This window comes from Rhinopithecus bieti, unplaced genomic scaffold, assembly GCF_001698545.2.
Source record: "Rhinopithecus bieti isolate Rb0 unplaced genomic scaffold, ASM169854v2 scaffold_15133, whole genome shotgun sequence".
Lineage (NCBI taxonomy): Eukaryota > Metazoa > Chordata > Mammalia > Primates > Cercopithecidae > Rhinopithecus > Rhinopithecus bieti.
This window is the reverse complement of record NW_016808815.1, coordinates 2,607,290-2,630,145: the sequence shown is the minus strand read 5'-3', so window position 1 is coordinate 2,630,145 and position 22,856 is coordinate 2,607,290. Positions and strand designations below refer to the sequence as shown.

Genomic DNA, 22,856 nt, shown 5'->3' with positions numbered 1-22,856 from the left:
GGGAAGGGGAACATCACACACTGGGGCCTATCATGGGGAGGGGGGAGGAGGGAGGGATTGCATTGGGGAGTTATACATGATATAAATGATGAATTGATGGGTGCTGACGAGTTGATGGGTGCAGCACACCAACATGGCACAAGTATACATATGTAACAAACCTGCACGTTATGCACATGTACCCTAGAACTTAAAGTATAATAATAAAAAAAAAAAAAAAAAAAAAGAAGCAGCAAGGGGCCTGGTGACCACCCCTGGCCAAACTGACTTGACCTTTATCCCCACATGTGCCCATCCGACCCTCATATCAACCATCTGAGGTACAGCAATGTGGCCATTTCACAGATGAGGAAACTGAGGCTCAGAGAGGTTAAGTGACCTGTTCCAAGTCACACAGTGAAAAAGCAGCACCCTTGCCACTGCTCACTCCTTTTCTGAGATGTCTCATTGACTCTGCTGCCATCCCCTCGTCACTGCAGAGCATGAGGAGGCCCTTCCCCTCTTGCTACATCTTGATGTAAAAAAAAAAGAATATATTCACTGAGGTATAACTATGCCCTTGACTATTGGAATGGGTTGGGTACATTTTAGAGATTCAAATGTGGGTCTCTAAAAATCAGGCCTTTTTGGGCTGGGCACAGTGGCTCATGTTTGTAAACTCAGCACTTTGGGAGCCCGAGGCAGGCAGACTGCTTGAGTCCGGGAGATGGAGACCAGACTGGGTAACATAGTCAGACCCGGTCTCTGTAAAAAATAAAAATTAGCTGGGCATGGTAGCATGCGCCTGTGGTCCTGGCGACTCAGGAGGCTGAGGTGGGAGGATCGCTTGAGCCTGAGAGATCACGCCACTGCACTTCAGCCTGGGTGACAGAGCAAGACCCTGTGTTAATTAAAACAAAAATCAGACCATTTTTGGGGAGGTTAAAGATGACACGAGAAGTAGGTCAGGCCAATTCTCATACGGGACAGATGCCAGCTATGGTTACCAAGGGTGGGTGGCCGTTCTGTTCCCTCCCCTTTATTCACAGAAGTAGTGGCCTCAGAGGCCTGTGGACAATGCCAAACTCTTATTTCCTGGGGACATCAAACCCCAGGCATCTGTAGAACACTAGTGCCAGCACTCTGGACTGATGCTCCCTGCCCGGCCACAAGCCGTGGCCATGCACCTGCTATGGGAGAAGCTTCTACCCTGGAGGAGATTCCCTCCTTGGAATTACAGTTGGATGGAGGCTGAGCAACACTAGAGCACTGCAGGAGTGTGCTGGAGACCTGCGTGAGGCCGCCAGTCCCGCCAGAGTGAGGCCCCGAGCCCGTGGGTGACCTGCATCCCTCCAGCACATGGCAGATGTGCCTTTCTCATCCTGTCCTCTTAGTGTTTGCATTCTAGCCCTGGTCCTCGTCCTGTGATGGCTGAAGCATACAGGTCAGGCTGCTGTCGGGCTGCCCAATGGGCTGGCAAGTTGAGGTGACTACTCGGATAACTGAAGTTTAAAACGCAGGTGCAGGCAGACCTGCACTGCACAAATGGCTGCCTAATTTTGCATGTAAAGCCTGAGTACAGGCAAGGCTTTTGGAAGAGCTGATGACTAAAAAGCTGAGGAGGGAGTTAGAGCTAATGGTTTTCATTTCAGCCCCCTCTTATCATGGACTGGACAAAGCCCTGTCCCTGTCAGAGTGGTCCCATGAGAGGCAGGTGGTACCCATCCACCTCGTCTGCCTCAGGGTGCTAGCTGCTTGGAGGCAGTTGGCCAAGCTGTAGACCGGTTTGCGGAGCCTGTCCACCCACCCCAGCTGTCACACAGCCCACAGTGGCATTCATGTCGGGACCCTCCAGAGAATTCAGTGGCTGCCTTCTGCCAGCACCCTATGACATGGCACGTGAATCTGCATACCCTGGGCCAGGCTCATCTCATAATGGGGAGCCCAGGAAGCAACCACCCCTGTGGCCCCCCAAGCCAGCCCTCAAAACCAAGGTCTGCCAAAGAATCTTCAGTGGCCCTGCGGCTAACAGTCAGTGCCTCCTTTCTCATCCGAGAGTCCATAGGTCTCTCCAGCACAACCGGAAATGCTGACCGCACCCCTACTTGCACCTCTGTCATAGTTATGTCACCCTTCTTCCTCCCTGGATCCCACCCTAGTCCTCACGGGGAAATGAGGCTCCATCTGCTTTGAGTTTAACCTCTTGATACTGGGTGATGTATCCCTCCTGCACTGGCAACCACACTGTCATTTCAGTATTAAGACCTGCCAGAAGGAAGATTCCAGGACCAAATAAGAAAACAGAAAACTTCACGCATTTGCTAGGAATGTGTGAAAGTCCATAAAAGGCCCAGGAGCAGCAGAACGACCTGATGAGCCCCTCAGCAGGGGTGTCCTGTGAGCAGAGGGACCGCTGATTAGAAGTTTCCAGACTGGGATAGGGACCCTGTGATAATTTTACCTGAAGATGAACTTAAAAGGAGATAAACTGGTAATTTATGGGCAAAGAAGTGTGTGAAGGGCACCATTTATTCTCCACTTTCTCCAACAACTGCTGCAACGAAAGTCTCTCTGTTGGGGCAGTGAAGAGACCTCAGACCCCTAGCAGCAGGTGGCGACCCACATGGCCTCCGGTAGACACTTAAATCCTGGGTGAGCACCTCCAGTGGGGTGTGTGCTGCACATGGATTTCTGGCCATTTTTAACCTGAGGACCAAAGTGATTAACTTCCCAGGGCCCTTCTGCCTGAGAAGTCACAGATCTTAGGTGGGTGAGGAGGAACAAGGGGAGCAAGAGGTGTGGCTGGCACAGATTCAGGAGAAGGCAGATGGCCGCTCCACCCAAAGGGCTCCTAGGGCTGGGCCAGCCACAGCCCGGGCAGGTGGGCTCTGACCTGTTCTCTGACAGTGCACCCCCATCAGGAAAGCATTTCTGCACATTTATATTCTAATGCACCAATACTCATTTGCATTATACATATGTAATGTGTTATCTTTTGGTGTCTTTATCTAGTGGACCAAATAATATATTTGATTACCAAAAATATGTAAAATAAGCATGTACAAAATAGAAATTAAAACTAACAGGTTAAAATTTGCAACAAGTTTGAATAGAAGTTCTCATGCTTTCTTTGCACAGAGTGGCATGCACCCCACCTTGGAGATATTTGGCTTAGAGCAGTGGTTTTCAAACGATCCACTGATTGGGTCCTGACCGGCCTCTTTAAGAAACGGAACAGAATACATATTGGCATGTGTCCATGTGGTATGGAAGTAGCTTCACAGACCATTTCTCTAGGCTCACACACTCATTGCAGTGTGCCCTCAGTCAAGACGTCAAATGCAGTGTCACTGTGGGTCACACCCACAAAGACAGAAAGCTGTTGGCACCCAGGGGAGATGACAGACATTTCCTCCAGCAGAAATAAAAGGCCCTCTTCTTTCTGTTTGCACAGGGTGTGAACCTGATGCACAAGGAGGGGGGCCTGGCCCGCACTTGGCCCTCTTGCTGAGGACCAGGAGGGGCCCAGCAGCTGACTCAAAACCCGTAGGCACCTGAGGCTGTGTGTCTGCAGGTGCGCCCACCTGTGTTCTATGTACAGCTTCTTTAGGACAGGAAACCAGCTCCCAAGGTTGGTGAGTGACACCTGAACTTACCCCGGCCTGTGTGGCCTTGGACCTATGATGCTGCATGTGGTGGGCTCCTGGTGTAGCTGGAGGGATGGTGCACTGGGCTGTGGTTTACAGGACACCAGCCAGACTATCGTGGTGGCTGCGCACTGCAGCGCTCATGTTCTCACCTGCTACCTCCTCAACACTAATCTCTATTGCCTAGAGAGCCTCCAGGTGGCAAGCATTTCCTCCTTCCCTCCCCCTGTCTCTATACCTCCTTCTCTCCTCTAGTCTCTCTCTGACATCCCAGAGCAACCCCAGGAGCAACAAAGCCAAAGCGATCAGATCAAGATGTCACAGCTGATCCTTGGAGTTCTGAGGATTAGAGCCTACTTCATCCTCTTGCAGGAGTCTCATTTCACACATGCTTCAAATTTTAGTGCTGAGGGCAAAGTACATGCGTGATAAACACCTATTTCATGCATAGGTGTTCAAATGAAAGCAGCTAGCATTTGCATGTGCATGCGGCAATGTCTGTTTGTTGAGTATACTCTAAGCACTGCTCAGCACTTCTCACCCATCTACACAGCTGTAACTCACATCACACTTCACACACAGGGTCAGCAGCTGAGAGCACTTGGGGGACCTGGCTGGGGAGGGTGGTGGATCTTGCATGAATCTGAGCCTCACTCAGCACTCACTGAATACCTGCTGCTGGTTGTGAGCTCTGCCAGGCAATCTGTGGCAGGTGGAGCTTTTTCACAGCAAGAACTTTTCTTTAGGATGTGTTCCATGTTCACAAAGGAGCTTAAGAATATGGTATGCTGCAACTAACTCATCAATGAAAAATGGGATGAAAGTGCTACTAGAGAAAGGCTGGTCTGAGGGGGGAAGACAACTCAGTTTCTATGGTTACAGACAGGACGTAACCATAGAAAGTGACAAAGTATTTCAACCAAAAGTGACGTAAGTGACCTAAGTATTTCAAGATCATGGACAGGCGTGGGCAGGAGTAGGATGGTGCATGTGTGTGTGCATGTGTGTGCACAGGGGTCTATAGCTGTCTAAAGCGGCTCAGGTTGTGAGGGCTGAACAGGAGTCAGGATGGACACAAAGCCTCTGTCGACTCCTCAACAGGGATCAAGGAGTCCCCGGAATTGGTGTGGGGAGCCCCAGGGTGGTTGGGGGTCTGGGCCAGCGTGGGAGCAGTGGAATGAGTCAGGAAGGGCCGTGTGCAGGTAGATGGGCCAGGGGGAGGAGACCCCCCAACCATCTGGGGCTGGTGCTTTGGAAGGACAAGGTGGCACCTACTGCAGTCCAGGGGCTCTGCTTGGCACTGGGAAACAAATACAGACAAACCCCCGCTCTCACAGATACCCAGACAAGGAATAAGTGGATATTTCATTACACAGAGGACGTCGAATGGAAACTGACCTGTGAGCCAAGACGTTGAGGAGATGTGGGAAGGAGCTGGCCGCATCGCATCTGGGGAAGGGTGTTGGGCAGGTGGGAATAGCATGTGCAAAGGCTCTGTGGCAGCAGCTGGCTGGAGTGTCTGAGGAAGAGCAAGAAGGCCAGTGTGGCTGGAGCAGACACGTGGGCAGAAATGAGGTGGGGTGATGGGGCCAACTAGTGCTGGAGCTTCTGGGACCCTGGGAGGTCCTGGCTCTCCCCTGAGTGAGATGGGGGACTGGAGGGCTCTACAGCAGCACAGGGACACAACACGATCCCCCGGCCATGGTGCTGAGAAAAGGCTGCAGAGATGAGGCGCTTGGAAGCTACTACAATAATATTATGAGAATATTCTCACAATGTAATGAGAAAAGCCAGGCAGAAATACTGATACAGCACAATCTCAAATTTGTCCAAAATATATGTAAATTTATACATAGAAAAGAATAAAGGAAACAACACTATGCTAACACTTCGTTCTTTCCCTAAACGTATATTCATAGTTACTGGTAGGATTACAGGTGATTTTAATTTTCTTCTTTACACTTTTCTGAATTTTCCTATTTTGAGCAATAGCCAGGAATTATTTTATAATCAGAAAAGTCATTAAAACAAAAGAGCAGATTAGGCTGGAGTCTCCATCGACCTATGGGGGAGACCTCCTGGGCTGTGGCAGTGACAGATTTTCTTTGATTCTGTACAAAGCGTGAGGTGCCCTAAAGAGCCTTTGGTGTCTTCGGTTTTGTGAGAATGCAGTCATTTTTTAAGAGCATGACGTTTCAGGCAAGGTGTAGCAAAGGTTTCCCCTTCCTTGGGCAGTTTGGTTTCCACCCCCACGTGACAGCCACCAGCTGAGGGGGACACAGATGTGGACTGACTCCTGAGGGAGATGCCAGGATCCTGGGGCTGCCCCTAGGAGAAGCTCTAAGAGCTCAGGAAGTGGTAGGGATTAGCCAGGCCCAAACGGAAGGGAAGCAGAAACCCAGAGAGGTGGGCAGAGGACTCACACTCAAGGGCCGCAAACCAAGGCCCAAGATCCAGCTGATGCCGGTTTTTGTAAATAACGTTGTTTGAGGCACGGCCCGTCTGCTGAGCTACCGTTTTTGAACTGCACTCGCCACACAAGTCGCCACAGTTTTGTTTTGTTTTTTTAAACTTCTTGTAACAGTCATAGCGGCCCCCTGGTAGTTTGGTCCTTTTGGCTTCATGTGCAGCCTGCCCTTCCCTGCTGCTTCCAGCAAACTGCAGAGGCCACACAATGTCACCTGTACATGCTCAATATGCGTCTCCAATGGATAGGGAGATCCACAGGGGCTAGGCCATCCTTAGGGACTGGGGAGAAGGCTGGAAGCCTGGGTCACTTCTTCCTTCCCTCCCCAGCTCTGTTCAAAGGAGCAACTCTAGGCAAGGCGGTCGACTTTGCAGCCTTGACCCTCTCTTTCGAGGTCTATGCACGTTCCTTAGCTTCCAGATCCAATCTACATCCTTCTGAGATTTTTCAGTCCTAAAGCTAGCACTTCCATTCCAGCTCACCCTCAGCTGGATCCAAGAACAGGGTATGCAAAATTGCCACAACTAAAACCCCAACTCAACCCAAAGGAACATGTTTAATAACAGGTGAACAGATGAACCGTGTTGCAAATTTACCAGTAAGAAATATGAAGAAGAGCAAAGTTTCAACCAAATGTTCATCAAAAGACTTTACGGAGGTGTAAATTTGACCTCCTGCGTTTATTTTTCTGTTTCTGGTGTCAGACCCTACCTCAGTCCAGCGGCTTCAGGATACATCTGCAGCCATCACACAGTCCTCCCTGGCAGGGCTGGCTGGGACACAGAGGCTTCGGCCTGGCCAGCCCCTTGAGGTCTCAGTGCTTGCGTGGGCTGCTCCCTGCTTCTGATGCTCAAGCAGCTGACCTCAGGCTCTGCCTACAATACACTGGCTGTCCCTTTCCCAAAAGCACTGATTATTTCGGACAGGCTCCTTTGCCCTGGACAGTTCAAGGAAACTCATTCTCTAAGTGATTGTTTCCTTTCATTGAATGAAACCTAAGACTATTCCAAACTGTATTTTCAAGAGGACTGGATATTCATATCGCAGCCTCAAAAACAACACTCTGGTACTAAAAGGCAATTTTGCAACAGGACATGGGGGCTTCTTCCTGCTCTCTGCAGAGTGCCATGGGAGGTGACATTGGGGTTGTGCAGGGCCCCCAAACTACAATTAAGGTAACAATCATTTCTAACACATAGTTCTCCCTTTGTGTACTGTTTTGTGCACTCCACTAAGTCTCTAATTTAATCCTCCTAAGAATCTTTGGAGGTAGGTGAAGTTATTACCCCCATTACACAGATGAGGAGCCTGAGGCACAGGGAGTGACAGAGCTGTGCCAGAGCCTCTTCTTGACTGTCTGATGCCAGCGTGGGCAGGGGCCTGGCCTGTCAGAGGGACAGAAGGGACAGAGGAAGGCCAGCATGCCAGGACCGTGATAAAGGCCAGGCATGCAGGGAGGGTGTGAGGTTGGGTGGGCCCACAGGGTGGACTACAATGAGGAGTCTGGGTTTATTCTAAGAGCAATGGGCCCCACTGGTGGCTTTAAGCAACAGTGAAGTACCCTCCTTAACTTTGCAGAAATGGTGCCTGGTTCCATTGCTGTGTGAGAATGAACTGTGGGGTAGGTGGGACCCTCAGAAGCCACATAGGAACCATGGGCCTGGAGCTGTCCTGAGGCCTTCTGCCCACATCCCCAGGGGCCCAAGACCCTGTGGGTTCCCTACGACCAGAGCTCGAAACCTTTAGTCTAGAAGGCTCTCTCCATATGCATTTTACACTATCAAAGTTCACCTCAGCAAAGCAGGAGTGGGCTTAGGAATGACAATGTCAGGAGGAGTCTATGGACACAGGCACAAGGTCGCGAGCACTGGGCAGAGAAGGGGCCTTGAAGAGAGACCCCAGACTCAAACGCAGAGCAGATGCCAATGTCCTCAGAGTGACCTGCGGAACCCCCGAAGCCCGTTTCCCACTCCCCCTCTGGCCCCAACCCCTCTCCTCCCACCTGCCTGCTTGGTCACCCTGGCTTAGAGTCCCTCGGCCAGTTCAGGCCACCCCTGGACCTGCTCTTTCCCTGCCCTTCCCCGAAGGCTGCTTCCCCAGCCACGTTCCAGAACGCTGACATGAAGACTGCAGTTCCCTCCTCCCAGGCCCTTCCTCCTCTCGTGGTGTTACTTTCTCCGTGGAGAGTAGAAACCCCTCCTGACTTGCTTTTCTTCACTGTTGTGTCCTCCCTGGTGGATGTGGTCACCGGGGTTCTCCTCTGCTTCATTCAGGCTGCATCCCCAGGGCCTGGCATTAAGAATATTTCCAACTAGCCCAAAGTGTCAAGCTTGGTCATAATTCATTGCCAAGTCCTAGAACTAAGCGTGAGGCAACAACTGAGATCTGCAGGATAGAGCTCCCTGCAAAGATGGGCTGCTCTGGAATAGAGATGTTTGGGGTCCCCCAGGACCTCCCAGTGACTCCACATGGGTGTGCTTGGTTCCAGCTGAAAAATCAGACATGGTTTCTTCTGCACCAAACATAGCCCTGGACCTCAGCCAAGAAGTGGTGCTGTCATCCTATAGGCACCCAGTGCCAAATCTCTCCACAGCTAAGTATGCTGTCACCTCCATGCCTGAAAAACTGCAACCACTCACAAGGCCTGCCTGGGGACAAGTGCCTCGGAGCCAGGGCCCACCCTCAGGACTGCATGGAATCTGACACCGGTTTCCTCCCAAATTCCTTAAATGTGGATAGTACTTCATGAGGCTCATCTCCAGGTTCAGGCACACTCTTCAGTCCTCAGTGTTGTGATCAGAACACTCAGGAAAGAAGTGAGCATGGGCCTGGAAGAGCGTGGTCCACACATTAATCCACAGAACGAGATGGTGGGAGGAGAAGCTGCAGGTCAGACTGGGGCAGGGTTCATAACCCAACAGCCAAATGTTTCTGCACTAGCAATCCTGAGAGCAGAGAACGTTGGGGGTGCTAACTTCAAATTCTGGCATGAAACTGCTCATTGGCTGCAGGCCCTGAATGGGGCTTGGCTGCATCTATCTTGCCAGGAGAATGGAGCCTTCCTCTTCCCCTAAGGCTGTTCTGAAGATTCAATGGCAGATGGATGTTAGAATGCACCAAAAGGATTTGAGGATGTGACAGGGCTGGGTGTTCCAAAGGAAGGTCCTGGAGACGAATGGGGTGCTGTGTGTAGGGTGACAGAAGGGCTGTTTTAAGATTGCTAAGGCCTGGGGACACAGCTGCAAGACAGAAGGGCATGTGCTAAGTGTGGAGAGTTCATGCAGGTGAGGACTGAGGAAAGGCCAACCATGTTGTGGGTCAGGAGGTGGGCTGCTGAGGGAGGCGGGCTGCTGAGGGAGGCGGGCTGCTGAGGGAGGCGGGGTGGCTGAGGGAGGCGGGGTGGCTGAGGGAGGCGGGCTGCTGAGGGAGGTGGGGTGGCCAGTGGGCTGGGCGCAGGTGGGCCTGGTGCAGGCAGCCTTGGCCCTAGGCTCTGAGTCAGTCCCACTGCAGCAGGCTCTCCCCTGGGCTGGGCCTGCAGCTTTCCCAATGACTTGTGTGATCGGAGACCAAAACAGATGTCCCTTTAGCAACTAAGATAGACCCTATGGTTAAGGAAACAAAGTTACCTATGGGCTGGCATGGTAACTTCCTAACTTCCTGGGCTACAAGGAAAGCCACACTCTTGCTAAACTCCCTAACAATAGGTACTATCAGACCCCTCTGATTTACAACCCAGACCACTGCAGCTCTGATGGGACAGAGGACAGACCTTACAAACACCCTTTCTGATAAGCAACTGCAGACCTCAAGCCAGTTTCAGCAGCTTATGGAGGCTGCGCACAGGCTGTGTGTCCTATAGTTCACCTGTTGATGGAAAGAGCCAAATTCCACCTCATTTTAACGCTGAAACCCTACCCTAAAGTGATGTGAGATGTGTGTTACGTACATGTTTGCCCATTCCACATGCGCTCAGCTCCCCTTATAAATATGCATAGCTTTCCCACAAACCTGCTAAATATGTATGATTCTACTGTGTAATACAGACCCTGCAAGCCATGAAACCCAACTGCCCTTCCCTTCTGTGAAGGGAGAGCAGCTTTGTTCCATGTCAGAGACTATCTATTCCTGGTTTGCAAACTGATGTCACCAGTTAAGCTGTCCTTTCTAGTATTTAGCCATCCTGGGGGCCTTTCTGACAACACTCGAATGCTCACTGAAGTTTGCGAGCCACAGCCTAACTTACTCAGGCAGGAAAGGTAGACATGAAAGGGAAGACAAGAACATGGAAGCCTCGGGGGTGGGGGAAGCTGAGTCAGGGCACTGTGATGGCCACGCTGAAGGGAGGGCAGGTGGACGTGGACAGCCCAAGATGCCCTGCAGAGGGCAAGTGCGAGAATTCCGTCTCCTTAGGATTGGGTGGGTGCGCATGCTGAGGCCAGCAGGGCCCGGCGAGGAGCTAAAGTTAGGTGTAAAAGTAACCCCGCCATTGACCTGCTCAGTGGGAAGTGTACTGCCCACATGAGTGACAGGAGAAGCAGAAAAACAGCTGGAGCCTGAGGGAGAAGCAGTCTGGACACAAGGTTGGAGCTCAGTTACTTCCACCGGCTGCAGGCCAGATGCTCCAGCAGCCTGCCCCACGGCCACCTGGGTGTTCAGCTGCCCCTAGGCTGACAAACTTCCAGTCCTGAGTAGTCCCTTGAGGAGGTGACTCACTTAAGCCTTCCATCGTCGCTTCCAGACCAGGACAAGGCTCTGAACTCAGCAAGTAGTAGACCACTTGGTAGACCCATAGAGGAAGCCCTCTTCCTAACACACAATTTCACAACTACTGCTTAAAGCCAACACAGGTAGTCCACTTTAGTGACCAAAACAGTCAGCAATCAGCAACGACTCCTGCTGGTCGACATGCATGCAGCTTCTTTCTGGCAAGGCTGAGTGCACCGGTGCTGAGGACCAGTGCGTGCCCTGCTGGGGCCTCCAAAGGCCCTGATTTAGTGTCTGGCTCTCCAGCATCAAGGTCTTGGGAGAAACCTAAAAGGTATGATGTCTGCCTATGCAGGTGGTGGGGAGCATCCGATGGGCAGGGATTGCCTGGCTAAAGTGGGTAGGGTGAGATCAAACCTCAGGAACTATGGCACAAGGCTCCATTTGCCCCTTTGCCAGGCTGTGACAACATTTAAGGTGGGCTGTGGCCCCAGTGGTGACTAAGCCACTCAGGCTGCAGTCAGGGCTACTCACTGTCCCCACAGAAGCTCCCAGGGAGGCTGGCAGTGAGGACAAGGGGCTTCACGAAAACTTACTAAGCTGTCTTGCCATGGATGTACAAGAACTGCTGCAAGATTCCCAGCTTAGACCCGTTTAGAGATGGTCAGTGGGGCATTCATCATGTTTGATGAGCTCTGTGAAACACTGAACCACAACCCAACAACACTGCACAGGTGCACAGAGTAGCACCTGGGCTCCACACTGTGCTAGGACCTAGAAGGGAAGGAATTGTGCGTTACAGGTCTGGCCTCCAAGGGGCTTAGGGAGACAAAACAAACACAGCAACAAGACTCCCAGCAGCTATGGAACAGCTATGGAATGTGAGATATTCTAAGATGTTAATTTCACAAAGAGCTCAAAAAGACTTAAGAAGAGAGAAATCAGGGCAAGCTGGTACCTAGGCACCCACCTATTTTTGCTGGAGATAAACAAACCCAAACTACAATTAACAGCCATGTATGTGTGGATCACGCCTTGGGGGTCAGATAACGGCAAGAAAATGTACAGACCCCAACCATGAATGTGACTGGAGTCTCCCTCTTACGTAGTCTTGTCTCATTTCTTTACACTCTTTTATTTCTTTATGTCGTTAATCCGATTGAAGGGTAAGGGGAAACAGTGGGTTGTTGGTGAAGGCAAGACCACTGCTTATTCTCCCTGATAGGTCTAAGAATTTGCCTCCTGGACTACTCTGTTCAGACACAGACACAACATCACACTCCAGCAGACACCCAACTTGGTGCTTGCCTAGTCCCTGCCTTCTGGTCCCCGCCTCTGGCTTGCCTGCCCAGTGTTCTTGGCAGTGACCGGGCTTCACCTGCAAGAGGTCTTTACAAAGTATTCCTGGAGGCACAGTCCACACTGACACAGAAATGCAAGCAGGACTAGCATCCACACTAAGGCTGGGGGATCCCTTCCACAGGCTGTCGCTGCTGCAGGAGCTTGTAAAAACAGAGGATGACAAAAGTAAGAAAAGTAAAATGAAACTTCAAACAAAACTGCATCTTCCCCAACCTTCTTCGGAAGACATTCCTGAGTATCTTTCCTTCATACTTTCACATCCCTTCTGATGTGACATCATCAGGGTGTCCTGACTGTTAGAAGCAGTGGCCACATCTGTCAGAAGAAGTGTAGGTAACACCAGCAGTGAAAACACATGCAAGGGGCTCGCCTGGAGAGTGGGACCATGGGACGGGCTTTGGAGCTTGGTTGTAACCCATCTCCATGGTAAATAACGACTTCAAAGGCATTTGACAGTTCCTCATCTAAGGAAAAGTCCTGGATTATTACTTTGGCACTGAAACTGGGGAGATTCAGCCCTGAGGAACCTCTGACCCTTATTGCAAAATTCCTAAAGCATCACTGGCTAACATCTGCTTAGCCGAGATGAAACGATGGGAATCATTTTTACCCTCCTGCTCCAGACACTGAAACAAATCTATGAAACATGATTTGCAGACATGGGACAGCAGAATGCACAGGACAGCAATCACCAAGAGCAGAGGAGCCCATGACATGGGCTCTGTTACTGTCTCTGGGTTCTCCAGCCTCTCCCTGCATTGAGAAGACAGAGTTCCGGGTCTGGGGAGCCACAGTGGCTACAGGATCCAGGCTAGAGTTCTGCAGAGGAGGGAGCTGCAGAGAGAGACAGTCCTGGAGATCTGCAGAAAGTCCCCTGGAGTCTTCAGCTGACAGCTGATCAGGGCATTCATATGAGGGAACTATCCAGCACCGGGGAAGGAACCGCCATGAGGAAAAGGCAGAGCAATCTCTGGGCTCATGTAAAGCCAGGAATAGTTTTCATTCCCAACTTCCAGAGTGGAAGCCTCATAAATCATGGGGCATGGAGTAGAGAAGGTTATAGCCTCAGAAGTAGAGAAATTAGCCCCACATGAAAGGCTTCCCTGGCCCTGCCTAACAAAGCCTCAAAAGCACCAAACCGAGTCTAAGCAACTCAACAAAAAACAAAGCTCAAGAACATTTGTAGGAATGCCAGGATGTCCAGTACACCAAATAGTAAAATTCACCAAATCAGTAACCAGCTGGAAATTACCAGGCATGCAAAGAACCAGGAGGGTGCCTCAGAATCATCACACAGCTCCATAAGCCTACGCAGTCTCCAGTTCACAGGCAAGACCAAGAGTCAGAGGCGTTCCAATCCCATCTCAGGTGGGGATGCATAAGGTCAACAGGGAGCTGAGAACTAGAGTCCCCATCTCTCCATCCCTCTCCCACTGCCTGTGTGGTTCTTGGCATGCTGGGTTTCTCTTTGAGAAGCTGAGGGGGTCTTTGAAAGGAGTGGGGAAGGCAGAGACCAGGACAGTGAATATGAGCCAGCTCCCTGACCCAGAGTGCAAGATGGTGGGTGAACCCACCCAGACTACAGGATCAGATAGGTCTGGAGGCGCTGAGGAGGAGAGAGGAAACTCAGTTCAGCACCTGAAATACTTCCCTCGTGGCTCTCATTAGAAGTCACATCCTTCCTCTCTTCCTCTCTGAACACATCCCGCCTGGCCCAGGCAAGGGCTGAAAACCCTCAAGACCAAGGTGAAATGGCAAATCCAACCATGGCAGAGCTGCTCACTACTTTGAGGTACTGCAGAACGCAGAGTGTGCACAACTAACAACAATGCCAGAGCTATCCGCTCCCAATGAGAGCTGTCATGCCTTTGAGTCATCACCACACGTCTCAACAGCATACTTAAGAGGTAGAGGTTCAAAATAATAGCCTCTCTTTGTAAAAAATAAAGCGACAAGGAGACACCTGTGCTACAGGAGCAGGAGGAACTGAGCTTGATGTTGCTGCATCCACCGAGGCTTAGAACCCAGTGGTCTGATGATGCATGCTATCATCATTGTGCTGAAGATAAGCACTCTCAAATGGGAAATGGCCATCAGCAGGAACTCCTGCTATTTTTCTGGGTATTATATTATTTCACTAAATAAGGATTTTCATTTTGGCTGCCATTATTTTTTCCAGGATCTATAAATAGCATTCCATCCACAATTTTCTCGACCACACCATAATCATTCAACACCCAACTAAGGCACAAGCATGCTGACATCAGACCAAGGCGTGGGTCTGGCGTCACAGAATCTGAACCTTCTGCCCCCTGCAGCTCTGCTTCTTCCCCAGATCCTGGGGTTATCTTACCACAGCCACGGCTGCCATGGCCTTTATCTGGGTTAGCAGACACTGGGATGACCAGGAGGCTCATCATCATCAGCTGGGCCCTACCTCCACCTCTCATCTGTGACCCATTGCTCACCACGTGCTCCAGCATCTCATGACATAGACCAACTCTCTGCTGGTCCACAGAGGTCCAACACCCTCAGGCTTCACACTTCTTATTAGCCAAGTGGAGAGGAGTGTGCACCCATCACATGCTCCTGAAAATCTGCTCAAACAGAAGCAGACAATCAATGGAAAATGCCAAGAATAAACAGTTACAGCTCTAATTAAATTCTAGACCTTCCCCGGGGGAAAGGCACCTACTTTTTCATCTGAAGCCAAATCCAAAGGCCGCAAAATAGCTCGGACACTGAGTGGCTCTCTGTTCCTTCCTGAACAGACCTGTCTGGGATGTGTGTTGGCTGCCGGGACAGGTGCTCCGCACCCACCCTCTGTCTGTCCTCACGTTGCAGACTCAGGTCTGTCTAGGCACAGGATGGTCACTGTTCACCATGGAAACTTGGGGGAACATAGGAAGGGGTCCCCCTCCCCCCCCCCCCCCCCGTTTACTGTCAGAGATGCTGAGATGCTGGCTGTCTCTAAGGATCCTTGCGATGCCACCATGTGCGTGTGTGGGGTGGGGGCATGAGGGTCTATCTAGGTGACCACTCACACACACACCAGCAACGCTTGGAGCAGCCAATTTCTGAATATCGTATTCAGGATAAATAAAGCACTACCTCTGGGGGGTCTTTTTCAGTTGGTTCCTTGAGATCCAGGTCTCCCCATTACTCTACCTGGACAACTGATGTTGCCAACATGGAGGCAGAGCTTGACACTTGTGTCTGCTGCCTTTCATCATTTTTTGAACCACCTTTGGATCAGGATTCTGGCCCCATGGGGAGGTTTTCCTTGCAGACAAGAGTCACTGGTGTGTTTGCTAACATGCCTTCTAAGTCTCCACGCAAGCCGCCCACCCAGGCTCTGTGTGAGCAGCCAGAGGCAGCCTGTGTCCCGCCTCCAAGTCTATCCAACCCGAGCTGATTTCTGACAACGCTCCTTAACGACAGCTTCCAAGAGGGCTGCCTCTCCTAAGCGTTCACACCCTGGACCTGTGTCCTGGTTTTGTTGACATCATCCAACTGCCAACCTCACTCAGGCAGGAAACCGCCCTGCCTTCTAACCCATTCAGCTACACCAGGCCAAATGTGTTCAGTGCTCAGGAATGACACGGAGATCTTCAATCAATACAGGAATGGACTGAGGAGCAGCTTTCACTCCACAAACATTTATACCACCACCACCAGCACACAACAGTGGCTCTCCGCCTGCCCCAGCCAGCCCGGCCTGTGTGTTCTTATCTTCTCTACGCCTCATGGCTAGCCTAAGACGTCTGCCACTGCCCTTGTTTGAGGGGGGAAACTGAGGCTCAGGAAGGTAAAGGGGCTGACCACAGGCCATGTCCCCAATGTGCAGGTGATGTAGGACAAGCTGGGCCCAGTCGGGTCTGCTCTGAAGACTACATCACCCTGAACTGCCCGTGGGCTGCTCATGGTCCTGTCATCAGGGCCTATGAGGAATGGGCCCTGTTCCCAGGGAACAGCCGAGGGCTGGGCTGAGGCCTGATCCCTGGCAGGTCGGCTTGGACCCTGTGCAAAAAGAGAGGGGGGCTGTAAGGGTACTCAGCCCCGGCACTCATGCTACAGAGAGGGCAGAACTCTGGACGACAGAGTCCCTCGCCTGCCATCCTCCTGCGAGTTCACCCCACCCTGGCCCATTGAGGAGAATAATTCCTCGGGTTGGCTCATCCGCACTCCCCTTAGAACAAGCACCTTCTGAAATTCTGAAAAACCTCAAGGACTAAAGACCCGGAAGGAAGGCCCTGTGGAGTATCTGGATTTAATTCTTGTCCCATCCGCTGGACTAGAGTTCCAGAGGGTGAGAGGCCCGGCCCGCTCCTCTCTGTGCCCAAGTGGACACTGGGGCAGGGTCAGCCTAGGCTCCTGGCAAGGGGTGCTGCCCAGCTTGCATCTGATGAACAGGTGTCAGGGAGATGTATCCTGAGTCATGGTATGGGGACGGCCGCAGGAGAGTTTCTCACATCCTTTTGCAAAATGATGGGAGAAAAGGACAAGGAGGCAGGTTCCAGGGCATGGGACGGTGGCTGCAGCCGTGGGCAGAAGAGCTGGGCACAGAGTGAGGCATCTCTGGTGAGCACAGCACAGATGGGGTCAGTGCCCAGGGGCAGCAGGCCCAGCTCATGGGTGAATGAATGCCTGTGGCAGGTGGGCGCCAGGGGCTGCGGAGACAGGATTATTTCTATAGAACAGCAGAGGGAAATGTAGGTATGTCCAGAGTGGGCTCCACCTCCTCCAAAAGCAGCTGCAGCAGTGCAAGGCCAGGCTGGCTCCAGGCCAGGTGTGTGCCCTTCAGCTCACTGTGCCACTGGCAGGCCCAGGCAGAGATACAGCCACAGAGGGAGAGCACTGTGCAGGGCACACTCACATTTACTTTGTAAGATCCACCGTGGGCTTAGCATCATGGCCTGCACCGCGCTGACGGCAGGCTGAGGCCAGGTGAGGCCAGGCGAGGTGGGAGTCCCTCGGTGAAGCCCACAGGGCAGCTGTGTGCTGGGCAGAACCCTGCCAGGTGCCTGCGGATCCCAGCTGGAGCGGCTGTGGAGGACACCTTGGTGCAATCCAAGCTTAGTGAGCATGAAAGAAGATACTCTCTAGTGTGAGGCGACGGGTCTGCTGCATTCCTTCAAGCACCAGGGGACAAGCATCACTGGGACTGTGCCAGCTGCCTGCGCAGTAGCCCAAAACAGAAGCATCAGGCTCCCTCCTGGCAGGTGGGTCTGACTCTCTCAGGAACCCTGCCAAACACCCAAGCTTCCACCTCAAATGCCTGTGCGGCCTCCCAGAGGGAAGCAGTTTGGGCCAAACCAGGACTTTCTGATCCACCAGGATCCATGCGGTGTGTGGGGTGCACACAGTAAATACATAAGGAATGAAAAGTCCCACGAAACACCTGTTTAGGCTGGTCTTCAGTGGCTGCTGAGAGCCCCAGGGCCTGTGTCAGAGCCGAGGCCGCCAGGTTATGGGTGTGTGGCGTGGGGCCAGCACTGCATGGGCAGCCATCTCAGGAAGGGGCAGGAGGGGCAGTGGGGCCCCTGCCCAAGGATGCTCGGGGGGAGGTCTGCATCTCTGATCCTCAAGGACAGTCCAGGGCTTCCTATCCAGGTGGGTGGAACGGGCTGTGCTCAAGAGTGGAGGCAGAACCTGTGAGTGGGTGCAGGGGCAGGTGGGGCTGTGGAGCCCTCCTCATGGCCCTGAGGGAGGAGGGCTTTAAGGTGGCTTTCAGACCCACAGGCAGTCATGCCGCAGGCAGGCACAGATGCAACTGACTCCTCAGTTTGTCTCTGAGTGTGCCTGTGGAGCCAGGAAGAGCTGACAGAATGCTGGACTGGGTCTCAGGCCTGAGCCCGCTTGCGGACTCCCAGTGGTGCCTGACAGCTTCTTCCAGAGGAGGGGCTGAGGGGCCCAACGCAGGCTTCAGCCACCTCTGCTGCTGTCAGCTGCCTTGGTAAGATCTTACCTGCCCTGTAAGATTTGCTTTTAGCTTTTGAAATTGCAGTTAGAAGTGCACAAACCTTAACGGGACACCATTTCACAGCTGCATAATCTGTGCAGCCGTCCCGAGATCAGGACATGAAACCTTTCTGCAGCCCAGAACCTCCTTACCTCTTCCGGTCAGAATCCCCAAGGTCACCACTGCTCTGACTTCTGTCACAACAGAGGAGTTCTGCCTGCTTTTGAACCTCCTAAAAAAACCCATACAGCATATACTTTTATGTCTAACTTCTTTCAAAAATTTGTCTTGGAGATTTGTCTATGCCCTTAAAGGCGTTACTCTTTCATTCACAGCCACGGTGGGATAGCATCCCATTGTACGGATATACTGCATTTTCCTCAGCCCTCCCACTGTTGATGGACACTTGAGTGGTGTGCTGTTTGGGGCCATCGTAATGAAGTTTCTGTGAACATTCACGTATATGATGGGCATCCCAGTAAGATTCTGCCTGGAGAAAAAAGTTTCATCAGATAAAAAATGCCCAAGAACTCAAATGTCTGACTTCTGGACAGCACTGTAAGTGGTGTTCAGGCATTAAGTTCTTTGGTATTAAGCACCAGGACAGAAAAGCTGAAGCAAATGTGCAAATACATGGAAACTCACAAAGTGTTGAGGGCAGATGTGAATCTTACAGGAGAGTGTGTGTGTGCGAATCATCTGCCATGGCTGTGGGAGGGCCTCAGATGGCTTGAGCAGCACATTCAAACTAAATGTGCGAGAACTACTGGTCCCGAATATTTGGGGAAGACGGTAAGAAATGAGAGACAAGGCTGCAAAATAGACTATGGCCTAACTGCAAAGGGTTTTGAATACCACCCTAAAGCACTTGGACTTTATCCTGTAGGCAACGGGGATTGACATGTTTTAAACAAACTACGTATCTGCACACTGCGTGGTAGGTGTGGCAAAGTTGGCCGTGTCACCCGTGGGCTTTCGGTGCCAACTCTGAAGCCCTTAAGTGTGTTAGACAGGGGGGACACATGGAGCCCAGCACTGAGCTGAGTAAACTGCAGTTCATTAGCCAGAGACAGTGGACAGGCAGGAGATGCTGTGAGGGCAGGAGAGCAAAGGGCCAGCTGAGTCTAGGGCCAAGAGGCCTGCACTCCAACCCTGGTTCTGCCACTCCTCGGCTGTAGGACCCTGAGAATGCTACGTAACCTTTCTGCGCCTCTGCTCATCTGTAAAGCAGGGCCATTCACGGTTTTCACATGCCATTGTTGCTGAGAAGGTTAAATGATCTAGTACTTACAAGTGTCTGGCATACAACAAGCACTCAGGAAGCATCCACTGAAGCCCCTCTTACGGGACGACACTGGTGGTTACAGGAATGAAAGCATGTGGTCAGCTCACCAATGTGCACGTGTGGCCTTGCACTGACAAATGGCAGGCATACACGCCATAGGCAAATACTCTACATACACACACACACAGCCCGACGCTAGCAGGTGTTTTAAAGACACATGTGCTAAGATGCTCCCCGCGCAGCAGCTACCCTAAACGTACTCACTAGAAACCTGGTGCTTTAGTTACAGAAAAGGGAAAGGAAATTCGTAGGTCTGGAATTAGCCTCAAAGCACCTTTGCTGTGGTGCTTCTCAGGCAGGGAAGTTGCCCAATAACCCAGAGTCCAAGGAGGGCTTTGCAGACGGCCAGCAACGGTTCCTTCCAATCCGCGTGCAGTGGGAAGGAAAAATGGTGCCTCGGGACAGGATCCTCCCCTCTGGAGCTCATGAGAAAAGAGCAGCTGCACTTGTGGGGGTTTCAGAAACGTGGGTGCCAGGCGCACGGGACCCTTGAGAAAACGGGGAAGGCGCACAAGGGGGCCCTGCTGTCACTGCCCACATGGTGAGATGATTTGCAGCCAGGCCTGGGACAGACCATTCAAAACTGGCCAAGGCAGTGCTCACAGCACCGACCCCGTGAGGTGAATCAAAGCCCGCACACAGCAGCTCTCTGGCTAGAGGCTATTGTGGAGGATCCTCTTTCTCTCTCAGAAAACGGGTTTCAACGTCAGGTGACCCCACTGTAGTGAAATAAGGGTGGGCAAGAAGGAGGCAAACGTGGGAGGGCGGCACAGTCTTACCTCCACGTACAGGAGCGGGAAGATCCCGACCTTGTCTCCCAGCATGCCTTCCGCCCAGTTCTCATCCACTCTCCTGAGCACCGTCAGAATCTCGTCCTGCAGTTCCGGGTCCAACGTGGACACAAGCACAGGGACATACACACAATGCAAAAGGAAACAAGACGCTGGTTAGTACTATGGAGGCTCGGAAGAGATTCCAAGGAATGTGTCCAAGAAGAGTGCATCATCCATGCAGGTATCTGACATCTTCACCCAGGAGCACCCTCTCTTTCTTTCTATTTTTTTGGAGGGAGGGGCGGAGTCTCGCTCTGCTACCCAGGCTGGAGTGCAGTGGCGCAATCTCAGCTCACTGCAGCCTCCGCCTCCCGGGTTCAAGCGATTCTCCTGTCTCAGCCTCCCGATTAGCTGGGATTACAGGCATGTGCCACCAAACCCAGCTAATTTTTTTATTTTTTGGTAGAGACGGTGTTTCGCCATGTTGCCCAGGCTGATTCTGAACTCCTGAGCTCAGGCAATCTGCCTGCCTTGGCCTCCCAAAGTGCTGGGATTACAGGTGTGAGCCATTGCACCCGGCCAGAACCCTCTCTTTCTGACACGACTGATAATAGCTGCAAAAAGCCCCAAATGAGAAAGCCTGGCAATGTACCATACAGTTAGGACTTTAAAATGCAACTCCTATTATTTATTTAATGAAAAAAAAAATTTGGAATAAAAATAAATTCAGCCAAGTAGAAAAGGCTTTAAGATTCTGGCTCCACCCAAGAACAACAACAACAAAGAAAACCCCAATCCAACTACATTTATTTAGAGTCGTGGGCACACAAAGCTTTCAATAACCCCCTTAAATTCTTTGGAATATTAAACAATACCAAGTACAAATGCACAAAGTGGAAACAGATGGAAGGAGAAAGGAAGAGGCAGGGAGCAAGGAGGAAAGGTGGGCTTTTGGGGGAGTTGAGACTGGGAGATGGGAAGTCATCAAGGAAGGAAATACTCAGGACACTGTCACAGGTGCCAGGAGACACAGAGACAAAGGGCAGGGCAGTGTGGGAAGGAGGGAGGGAGGGAGAGGAAAAGGACAGAGGAGAGGTGCGGACTCACAGGGGGACGTGACCAGAGAGAAGCCCTAGGGGAGGGAGATAACAGCTGCAGCAAGTGTCATGAAAGACAGACAGTCGGGCGTGGTGGCTCACGCCTATAATCACAGCACTTTGGGAGGCCAAGGTAGATCACCTGAGATCAGCAGTTTGAGACCAGCCTGATCAGTATGGTGAAACTTAGTCGCTACTAAAAACACAAAAATTAGCCAGGCATGGTGGTGCGTGCCTATAGTCCCAGCTACTTGGGAGGCTGAGGCAGGAGAATCTCTTGAACCCCAGAGGCAGAGGTTGCAGTGAGCTGAGATCGCACCTTTGCACTCCAGCCAGGGTGACAGAGCGAGACTCCATCTTAAAAAAAAAAAAAAGAGAGAGAGAGAGAGAGAGACCACCACAGCAATGGCCTGGGCAAGACGGGTGTCACTCCAAGAGCCTTTGGTGAACCTCTGTTCCCTCCTCCAGAACCATCCTTCCTTTGGCAGCCAGATACATCATGGAACGCCCCAAGGCCTGTCAGCCTACACTGCCCCCATTATTTGTTTTCTGCTAGACCAGCTGGCCCATGTGTGACTTTAACAGGCTAAAGAGGAGATGGCCAAGAGTGGCCTCATGGAGAAGCCCATCAGAGCTGAGTGTGCCACCCGCCTTTTCAAGGAGCCTCTGATGCTCTAATGCAAAGCAGCAATTCGGGACTTACAGGCCTCTTTTGGGGTCAGAGGAAGACATGTTTTAGGCTGGTGGGGTCCATGAAATCATCAGAGAAAACTGCTTCACTGGGAGCCAAGGGGGCCATAGGGTTTGGTGTCCATTCGAGGTGAGGCAGCATTGATCTAACAGAGCTGGACAGCCCATCTGGGATCACACAGAAAGAGGGCAGGCCTGGCTCTGTGCTGGGAAGCTCCTCCCACACCTCTTCCAAACCGCCCTCTCCCAGGAGAACAAGTAGAGCGTGGGGGCCACCAGAGGCAGTCACAGCCCTCGCTTTCCCCATCCTCTCCCCAAACCCCAGGTTCAAAACACCCAAACCAAAAAGATTTATGACTTTACAATGCCACTTTTCCAACTGACATTATAGGCTAGAAAACATAAAAAGCATTCTAAGAGCATCATATCACTTCACATGGCCCAAAAGTCAGCCTCAGGTCTGGGGGCACTTAGCAGAGCATCCCTCCAGCAACACTCAGTTTTGAGTGTGGGGGGGCTTTTCTTTGTTTTCTTTCTTCTTTTTTTCTTTTTGTGTGTTTTTTAGATGGAGTCTCGCTCTATCGCCAGACTGGAGTGTAATGGCCCAATCTCGGCTCACTGCAACCTTCGCCTCCTGAGTTCAAGCAATCCCCGTCTCAGCCTCTCGAGTAGCTGGGACTACAGGTGTGCACCAACATGCCCGGCTAATTCTTTTTTTTTTTGTATTTTAGTAGAGATGGGGTTTCACCATGTTGGCCAGGATGGTCTCGATCTCCTGACCTCATGATCTGCCCACCTCGGCCTCCCAAAGTGCTGGGATTATAGGCGTG

The 22,856-nt window shown here is 51.7% G+C and overlaps 1 protein-coding gene across 1 annotated transcript in view; it reads right to left on the bottom strand.

Moving 5' to 3' along the window:
* The window catches only part of LOC108538916 (SH3 domain-containing RING finger protein 3), a 138,782-nt gene extending 116,449 nt beyond the window's left edge, over nucleotides 1-22,333 (bottom strand). Inside the window, exons 1-2 of the mRNA XM_017887244.1 lie at nucleotides 22,253-22,333; nucleotides 20,246-20,341 (exon numbers count right to left, since the gene is read on the bottom strand). Of these exons, the coding sequence (XP_017742733.1) occupies nucleotides 20,246-20,341; nucleotides 22,253-22,333 (177 nt within the window). The remainder of the gene's footprint in view (nucleotides 1-20,245; nucleotides 20,342-22,252) is intronic.
* Between the last annotated feature and the right edge of the window lie 523 nt (nucleotides 22,334-22,856).